General features: G+C 37.4%; 1 protein-coding gene across 1 annotated transcript; it reads left to right on the plus strand.

Annotated features, from left to right (window-relative positions):
- The first annotated feature begins 1,132 nt into the window (after positions 1-1,132).
- On the plus strand, positions 1,133-9,731 carry LOC119728726 (ubiquitin carboxyl-terminal hydrolase 24-like). Its single transcript, XM_038201072.1, has 4 exons — positions 1,133-1,245; positions 2,072-2,210; positions 3,736-3,890; positions 5,172-9,731. The coding sequence occupies exons 1-4, from the start codon at positions 1,141-1,143 to the stop codon at positions 5,490-5,492; spliced, it is 720 nt and encodes a 239-aa protein (XP_038057000.1). The 5' UTR covers positions 1,133-1,140; the 3' UTR covers positions 5,493-9,731.
- The last annotated feature ends 386 nt before the right edge of the window (positions 9,732-10,117 follow it).

Here is a 10,117-nt window from a genome sequence, read left to right on the forward strand (position 1 = left end):
ATTGATTCTAGTACAGCTAATTTGATTGATGGTAAATGAAAATGAAACCCCTAATTTTATCTTAGTGGTGCCAAATGCATTAAACTAAAAGTGGTGAATGTTTGAAATCGCCCTCTAAAACTGAAAAAGAAGTCTTGTAAACGAATCTGAATAGACATAAACAAAAGGTGCTGCTCAATCACTTAATTGATTGAACTGAAATGGAATTGAATGCTCTGGTAGCGAAAATGAAACGCGTGTTCAGAGCGATTCTCAAATTCAGACGAAAATAAATGACCGATTTTCAGAAGTGAATGAAGCTTTTAGGAAATTGGCCGGGAAAACCTATATTTGTTGTTAGGTGTTTCACTACTGCAGAAAGTTTTAAACCATTTGAATGTATTTTGCCCAAAAATGAGCAAAAATGTCATTTTGATGTAACATTGACACCGTGTCAATGTAAATTTCTGTAAAACATTACCCAAATTCCCTCTATGTACTTCTTACTATACATGCAACACACTAAGAACAAATTTTGTTACGGTAGTTGGGTATCAAATGGAGCAGAATTTATAGCTTAGTTATGGATGTCACATTGACACCATGCCGTGTCAACCCCAAATGTCACACTTCCACTGAGTGATTTGGACACCGTTACGTCTACATGTCGTTTCTGCTATATTTGAACCCTGACTTTACCAAAACAAAAGCTTTTCTTGGTGCATTAGGTGTCCAGTTATAAATATGCAATGTCAGTTTGGGTATTATTTTACATCTGTGTAAAAAAAACGCCCCCCCCCCAAAAAAAAAAAAACAGGATTTGGTTGTAACATTGACACTGTCACTGTTACATCCAAATAATTCATTTTAACTCATATTTTTGTCAAAGTCCATTCAAATGATTTCAAACTTTCACAATTATTAAAACACCCTCAGACAAATTTCATGTTAAGCAATTGTTTAGAATGCATTGATACTTTTAATAATATATCCAATTTTTTTGATGTACGATGCACTGTTTCCCAACCCGGTGGAATGACCCTTGTATCAGATGGTAATCAGTTGCACCTCGTACGCATTAATGCTTCAAGAAATGTTAAAACATTCAAATGTAATGAATGTACAAATGCTATTCTACCAAAACATTTGCAGGTCATACTGATGTTCCGTGAAGTACCCAATGCAACCACTGCACTGCTCGACATGCTGCTGCATTGCTGCTACTGCAACGACACGTTCACCTTGTCCGTCATGATGATGATCCACGTAAGTACAATTCCTTACAATTCAAGTTGATCCAACAAATGTTTAAATTGTACTGTATGTTTTTATTTTAATCCCCCAAAAGACCAACTTTTTTCGAGAGGGGGGATTGAGGACATCTGCAACCTTCGAGATTGTCGTTCAGCAAGTATTTCAAAATTTGTAAAAGATGGGCAGATTTTTCATTCTATGTCTCATGCATATTTATGAACATTGTTTTAAAGGTAGAGTAGATCATTTGCAGCTTTACAAAAAGAAACTGACAAAGTTATTGTTGAAAAGCCAACTTGGTTTAAAGATAGTAATGACACTAATCTCCCTGTGAAATTATTCCTTCTGGCACGCCGTCATTTTGAAGAAAAAAAAAATAGAAGAAGGCCATTTCCAAAGATGTGTCAAGTGACCCATTTTTGGGAATGTCCATTAGTTGTTGATTTGTAATTCGGTGAATCTGTGAATGGGTGCCATTGGTGTTTAATTTGTATCAAGAAAATGTTTTGTGCAGATGGTTTGTGCAGACGGTTTGTTAAAAATTTCTCGATCGATATTACTGTCCCAAGCAATAATTTCTTACAGTCTACAGTATTTGAATGTTATTAAAGGCACGTTTATGTAGGAATGTTGGCAATGACCCAGAAACATATTTAACGACAAAAGCCTTTCTCAAAGTGAAGGCAAAAAATGCACAAAAAGTAAATGATCTTATGGACCTTTTAAATATAACAAGGGAGATTGAAATTTGAAACGCTACAATATTTGCCAGAATTTTTTCTCTTTGTTGTATTGAATTTTTTTTTTCATTTCTCTCCGCCCTGATTGGTCGATACAGGGTCAGGTGTCCTCGGCGCCCACCAATGAGCTGAAGCACATCTTGATTCTCCTCCTGGAGCTGCTGATGATGGAGGACCCCCTGCAGGGCAAGCGCCTCAAGCTAGCCGTGGAAGGCAACAACAACAATGGCCTCTTGGGTAAGGAGCACTCATCTCTGTGTATACCGACTGGGTAGGGTGAAGCCACTCGGACGCCATCTTGGGAGGCCAAGCCATATGGGTTATTGTATCAATGTGGGGTCCACTTTTTTCATGTGCCTGTTACATCTGATATCTGTGATAATATAATTCTGATGCACTCCTTAATGCAGTCATCCTCCAAGAGTGCTTATGAATAGCAAACTACCTACCCAACAAATAAAACGTTTAAAGTCATTCTTAATGATGCTTGAATAAGGGAATTATGTGTGCTTGGCTCGTTTTAAACAAGTCCGTTTTAGACAAGGCCCCCAGCCAGTCTTTAACAGTTTAATACCAGCCAAGCACAGATTTATACCCTTTCACAAATACCATTTCCGTGAAAGAGTCATCACCACTCAAAATAATATAAATTTCCAATGATTTTTCCAATAATTTTACTTCATATTCTTTTAAAACATCCCTCTGACTATGTTATGGTATATGCCTCTAGCAAGTAGTTGTAGACAACTCCTTATATGGGGATTGGCCTGCGTGTGAGGCATACTGGAGGAGTGGCGCAGAGCACAGCTGTGCCGGTGTAGTGTGAATTATGGCTATAAAATAGTGACTCACTGGTAGTGTTGCGCATTTCTAAGTGAGGATTGTGAACGTTCAACCAATAAAAGGGTAATTGGACCAGATTCACAGGAGTCCAAAAATCGTGTAACACCTGCAAAGTGTTTTAGACCCGCCAGCCATTGTTGTATTGACTGTTTAAAACCAACCACATGACAGGCTCTCGACCAATAGAAATGGGTAAACTGTCGAGGGTTTTTCTGAATGGAAAATTACAAAGTACCAAGATAACAGGGGCAAAGAAATTGTCACACTTTGGACCAAAAGTGTATAGAGTAGTAACATTCAAAAGTACAGTCCATTTTTGTAATTTGTGCATTTTGTTTGTATGACCCAACAAACGTGCTAAAATCTAAAGAAGGGTGCCGAACAACTAACCTCATGAAGTTTCAGCTGAGCTTCAGCTGTATATTTCAAGAGAAACAACAACATTCTAGCATCTCGATTTCAAATCAAAAGTTGCTGAATCATGTTTTGCTTTGGGCCTGAATTAAGCATCCGAGACACGTTCTCACTTAGCTGATTGCAGCTATGCGATGTTGCACACTGATCCAATGAATTATCTAGGGCGCACGCGTGTGTGTCGTGTCAACCCTTGTGTGTGCTTCACCGAATAAAAAAAGGAACTACTTATGGAAATTTCCAATGTGCGTCTTTAGATGCACTGTTGGAAAGGCCTTCTTTTGTTGATTTCTTCAAAATGACAGCTTGCCAGAAAGAACAATTTCACAGGGAGTTTAGTCCCATTACTATCTTTCAACCAAGTATGTTTTCCAACAATAATTATGTCAGTTACTTTTTAGAAAACTGCAAATGATGGACTGCAGCCTTAACTACAATCCTTACAGACTATTTCATCGTGGCTGATTTAACATTAATGTCACTATTTCTTGTTATTGTCTCGCAGAGATCATCCGTAAATGTACGTCCACGGACAGCCGTCGGTCCTACCAGTGCATCAAATTCCTGGTCCATCTGTCCAACAAATGCTCCATGGCCAAAGAGTATCTGATGACCATCTCGGTTCGGTGGCAGTGGGCGGTCAACTGGCTCAAGAAAAAGGTAAGAACTTCTCATCAACATGTAGTTTTATGAAGGGTCGGTTAAGCGGGTTTAATATCTCGAAGTCAAAAGATTTACTTTTTCAAGTTAACCAAGTCAAAAGACAAGGTAATTAGATAAATTGTGTTCTATCCCTGACAAGCTGACTTAAAGGCACATAGGATTATTTGCATTTCTCCCAAAAGTAACCTAACAAATTATTAATAGCTCCAACAGTCCTGAATCCTCAAATTTTAATACGATTTTGCACACCCCCTAGGGAGTTGGGTTAATATTAAAAAGTATTATTTTAAGCTATTTGGATTAAAAGATTGTACTGGTACTAAACACCCAGTGATATTATTCCGTCTGTCTTGACATCGTTTAAAAGAAATTAATAAATGTATGATCCGTCAGTTAGTCCATACGTCGGTTAGTTATTTAGTTAGTAACAAACGAAAGCTGATAATCCGGGGGACAATAGCCGCATGCCTGCTGCATAGCAGCTCTGGAGATCTCATTCATAGACAACGGCCGTACACATCCCACGCGAAGTGCAACACAAATTTGTTGGGAATTGAAAAAATACTGTATAAATTCTTGTGTGATTTGGAATTTCCTCATTTTTTTCTGAATTCCCAGTTGCACGCCTGAGTAGTCACCCAGTAGTTTAGGCAGCAAATATTTCTGCCAAATTTGTATGATAATCGGCTAAGCAGTATGGAAAAATACAAAGGTGTCCTTAGAAGACCAAAATACCCTAGTCCATTAAAAGTCTAGGATCATTTGCTTTTTGTGCATTTTGTTTGTTTCCATGCAATGATAACACCACTCAAAATCCAAAGAAGAAAGGTCAAAACCTAACCTGTTGGAATTTTCAGCTTAGTGGATATTACACTTTTTGAGAAAACAGTGAAAAACTGCGCATAACCTTTTGATCACCTAGCACAATTTCGTCAACAGCACTCTTTATTTCAAAAAAATCAGTCAATTGACTGATCGTTGAAAATCACTGCTTGATTTCTTCGTAATAACAGCAAGCCAGACTAAAACCATTCACAGGCTGTTTGTACCAGTAGGTCCCTAACAGTCCTGAATCCTCCAATTTCAATATGATTTTGCACACCCCTTAGGGAGTTAAGGCTTCCCAATAAGCTTTTTGATAATAATTCAGCAGGTGAATTATCCTAAATACCTTTTAATCTTTCATTTTCCCAGAGATTATTTCAAGAAGTGCATAGCAACTTTCTATCAAGACTAGACCATTGATGACTTATCTGTTATATTTGCTGTGTTTGGTAGATGAGTGAGCACTACTGGACTCCGCAGAACGTCTCCAACGAATCCAGCACGGGACGGTCCTTCCAACGCACCATGAGTGCTCAGGACACGCTGGCCGAAGCCACCGCGCTGCTGGATGAGCTCAACACGCGTGACGACGACGGTGAACACATCGAGAACGACGAAGAGGAGGAGGAGTATGTTGAGGGGGACTCCAACACCAAGATGGAGGTCAACGGGTCGTCAGAGGGGTCAGAGGTCAACGGGAATGAAGACAGCTCTGAGTCTTCCAAGACGTTGGTTCAGGACGACGTGGGCGACTTGGACGACATTGATACATAACGGCGTTTTTTTTTTCTGTTTCAGAATTTGTAGCCAATAGAAGATGGTTCCTTACTCCCGGGGTCATAAGTCAGAGGTCATCACAGGTCAGGTCGTAGGAAACCAAGGGCCAGGTTGCATTTTTTTTTTTTTGCTGACACATCGTATTTTAACCAATCACATCACGCACCCTAACATGAATATTTATCACGCTGTGTGGAGGGAAGACTGGTTTTCGTAGTGTTTTTCCTGCAATTAACTTATGGCAACCAACAAAAATATTTCATAAAATTGGACAAGGGTTCAAACCACAGATCTTGCGATCCATAGTTCATTCCACTATCCACTAGGTCAATCCTGCTTTACCTAGGCTGGAGCTCTCAATTGTTGAAAACAGCCACTTGACTGAAAGGACAACTTGGCACAGAATGTCTGTTTGCATAGGGCGTTCAAAGCAGACAATGAATGCTTAATAACAATATTTTTTGCCCAAGCAAGTCAGAAGTTATAATAACTCGCATGCTTTGTACCTCAAGAAACCTGTTTTTGCTGAGCAGGTATTTTCCGTGCTTACCAGATTTCTGTTGGCCACTGTTCCTGTTCAATCGTTCACTCTATTTACTGTTAGCCATATTTTTGTGTGTCGCACAAATTCTTCTATTTTAAGCCAATATAGGACAATGTTTGTTTGTTATTTTTTTTATTTGGACTTGAGTGTAGATTGTAGAAGCAATAATTTTATACGTACACAATTTGTAGCATGGTATGTGTGTTGTTTTACCATAAAGTCTCACAGCCAGTTTAGCAAGGGATGCAAAAGTGACAAAAAGTTATACAAACCCGAATTTAAACCTTTTGTCACACTGATTCTTTTTATTGGATGTTTTGCAGAGTAACTTGGTCGATTTCTAACCATAACCACTCCTGGGTCCTACAAATTCCATCAGAATTTTTTTGAAGGATTTTATAGGATTGAGGAAAGTTGGGCCTAGCTATTTTTTTTTGGCACAGGGGTTGATGCACCTATGAAGTTTCAAAAATGACCATTTGTTTTGTGCACTGTGTTTGATTTTGTAGGATTCAGGAATTTTCTATCAAAAGTGCTGCGGGATTCACGTGAATTTCTTTTTTGTTTCTGTTTATTGATTACCCCACTTGATTAAATCAAGTTGCCAAATAGTTTATGCATTGAAATAACTTTAGATCAAATAACTCTACAAAGATTTTTGAATCTGAAATCTGTGCATAGAGTTAATTCTTCGCGGTAAAAATACTGAATTCTGGCATCTTCGAGCAAACTTGAATCCTCGATCCTGATTGGCTGATTCATGACAACAACATTATCCATATCGCAGTCTGGGTATCGCACTATTCTTAGATGCGCACTATGCCTACTGCACACACGCGTTAAAGGATAACCACTGGAAAGTTCGGGGTGCGCTCGTTCGATCCAGCTTTACTGTGCGTCAAGTTGGCTTGAAGATAAATCCGTTATCCACTCACGCTCATGGAAAATGGACAATTTGGTGCGTCTGTGTCCCAACCACTTGGTCTTCAGCCTCGTGGCATTTGGTACTCAGACGCACTACTTTGTTCCGTGTTCCACTCACGCTTGTGGGATAAATGACTATGACATACATGCTTCATCATTATTGTCTGCTGTAAATAGTTTTAAAAACAACAACAACAAAACGGGTTGTATTTTTCAAATGTTCACACAGCATGAGTACTCTATCTAACAACTTTTCAAAACTGCCTCAGCGAAAAGAGAATTTGATAGTATTTTTGGATCTAGATTTGAAACTAGCTGCGACTGGTTTCAACCAGTTAGATTACATGTATATCATTAACCTTTGACCGTGATGTGTTTCATGAGAACCAATCAGATTGTACCAGGAATGGCATGAATATTCATAAAAAGGAAAGCATCCAATACCAGGCGACTACCTTCACTCTTTCATCCAATCGCAACTGCATGTGGTATCGCTATGGCAATACTTAATTAATATGCATTTTCGGTAACTTCCATGTAGATAGTTTGGTAGCGGTGTGTTTTAAGTAAAAATGAATAACTTATAGTTACACACACCAATGCAAGTTATTTTTCAAGTAGCATTAAATGAAATTTGAATTTTCCTTTTTTGGGGGGGGGGGTGTTTTGCTCGATACATTAACTATTGAAGATCCATTTCTGTGTAAATTTAATAACATCTTTGTCACTGTAAATATCATGCCTCACTATTTCATATGTAAATACTTTGTACATAAGAAAAATACAACGTAGGTTTTTGTTAAAAATTCAAAATGTCAATTTTTCATTTTAAAACGAGATAAAGACACCATTGAGATAAGTTGGGAAAAACATTATTCTCGTTGTTCAGTTGTATGTGGGATTTTTTCGATTGAGAAGATGAAACCACCTGGCCAATGTTAAGGTCATATTGAAATTTGAGTTGGGGGCTGAGTTCTTGCACACTTAAACATAATTAACATCTGCACAATTTTTCTGTTGTGTTCCAAATTTTGTTTCAAGTATAGTTATGAAGTTTTACTTTTTCAATTGGATAAGTAATTCCATTTTTATTAACCCGTTGTCAAATTCCATAAGAAAAATCTGAAATTATATTTAATTTGAAGTTCATAGGATGTGGTGCTTTAATGCTTGTAGCAAAAGTTGTAAAGTTTCATTTTTGTTCGTCTTGGTTTTTTTCTTCTTTTTTTTTGGCCAGCTAGATTAACTGTATAGGTTGAACTGTTTTAAATACTGACATGACATTACAAACTACGCTTTTTATGCTACAGAAAAGTAGACCTTGCAGCAAAGGTTTCCCCCTGAATTATTTTCATTTTCTGCAGTCAGTGAAGCAACCTTGATAAGCAGAAAAACTTCAGCCTTTTTTAGTTGTAATTTTGTATAGGTTATGTGTGCAATGAGCAGATTGTTCCAAAATTGCACCCGCCAGATACGAACATTTGATATATCTGTTCAAAGATCATATAGTACACATTGTTTCATTTTCGTTAAAATTGAGGCAATTTGGTTTGTATCCAAAGAGTTAAACTATATTATTATTTATATCAGGCTTCCAGTGATAAAAATAATTTAGCGTATTGTATGCTTTGTAAAAAGTACCCGGATGACTGCAATATTATATCAGTCAAAGTACCCAGATGAGGACAATATTATTTTTGGATATTTTCCTTATCCGGGCATTTTAACAATTTTCGCTGGTTCCCACACAATCAAGAGCGTAGAACCTCACAGTTGTCAACCGGTCAACACAGCGTAGCGCGGTACCATCGCACGCGGGCATGGACGCAGCGCGCAGCATGACATACGCGCATCATGATATACGCGCACTGTTGTCAACAGCAACAATGGCAGCTTCGAGCAGCGCAAAATTTGCTTCGGTAAGCAAAGAATATTCGGTGAAATTTCAGAAATAAAGACAGTGTCTTGAAAGGTATTTCTTGCTGATCAAGTCAGCTTGATATAAATAATAATGATAATATTGGATGGCTTTTTCCCCGGGGATACAAGAATATATTGCACTAGCTATAACAATAGTGCCCTCATCATAGCTCATGCAATATGTTCTTATATCCCTTTCAAAGCCATCCAATGTTATATAGCTATCTTTAGGGGGGATTGATATGCAAAGATCCGTCATGAAATTACACACATGCACACAAACAAAAAACGAATCTCAGTCAAAAGGATTTCTTGATAACCAGACAAAATAAAAAAATTAACATAAAAATGCACAAGAAAAATATGTCTGCCTTAATGCAAAATACTGTACATATTTAGAGACCTTAAAAAGTTTAAAACCATCGGGTGAAAATCTACTTTGATTCACTAAAATAGTAGGAATAAAAAAAGTTGCATTTTAAAGTAATGTAGTACTGTTTGATACAATGCAAGACATGGTTAGTAGATCAGACAGTAAACTTAGTGTATTGTATAGGTATATAAAATACTGGTTCAAATCTGGTTTGAACCAGTTCAAACCAGTCTCTACTGGTTTAAACTGGCCCTAATTAAAGAGGCATATGCATACACACATTTGAGCGTACGGTTTCTGCAGAGTTTACACTGAAGGGCTGGTCAGTGACATTAATGTACATGTGTGTACATATATGTAAATATATTTTAAATATTGATTACAAATTCCTGGTATTTTAAATAAACATTTTCTTTCATGATCAACTTCCTGAGACAGAGAAGTGCAAGATTTGAATAAAGAATTCTCAATTTTACCCAGTTGTATAATTTCTGTATTTTGTCAGATTTGTTTTTGTTAAATTTAATTGTAAACATGTATATGTTTTTCCATAGAGTAAGGAATGGATTGTATCATTCAAATTCCATGAAAAGATACTTTAATAACCTTGTTGGCATGAGGCGATTTTGTCTTTTAAGAACCAGGGCTTTCTCCATACAAGGATTTCGGTGTTTATCTTTACCCAACATTATCACACTTCTCAAGCAAGACAGCGAAGGCAAGATTCACGTGTAAGTTGTCGTAAATAGTACTCTTTTCCACAGCTTTTAACATGTTTTCTCCAAAATGTTGGGTTGAAAAATCTAAGTGATTTCAGATTTTTGGTATCTATATGCTTTTTCTGTAATTTGCAGAAATGGA

This window comes from Patiria miniata, unplaced genomic scaffold (assembly GCF_015706575.1).
Source record: "Patiria miniata isolate m_02_andy unplaced genomic scaffold, ASM1570657v1 HiC_scaffold_20, whole genome shotgun sequence".
NCBI lineage: Eukaryota > Metazoa > Echinodermata > Asteroidea > Valvatida > Asterinidae > Patiria > Patiria miniata.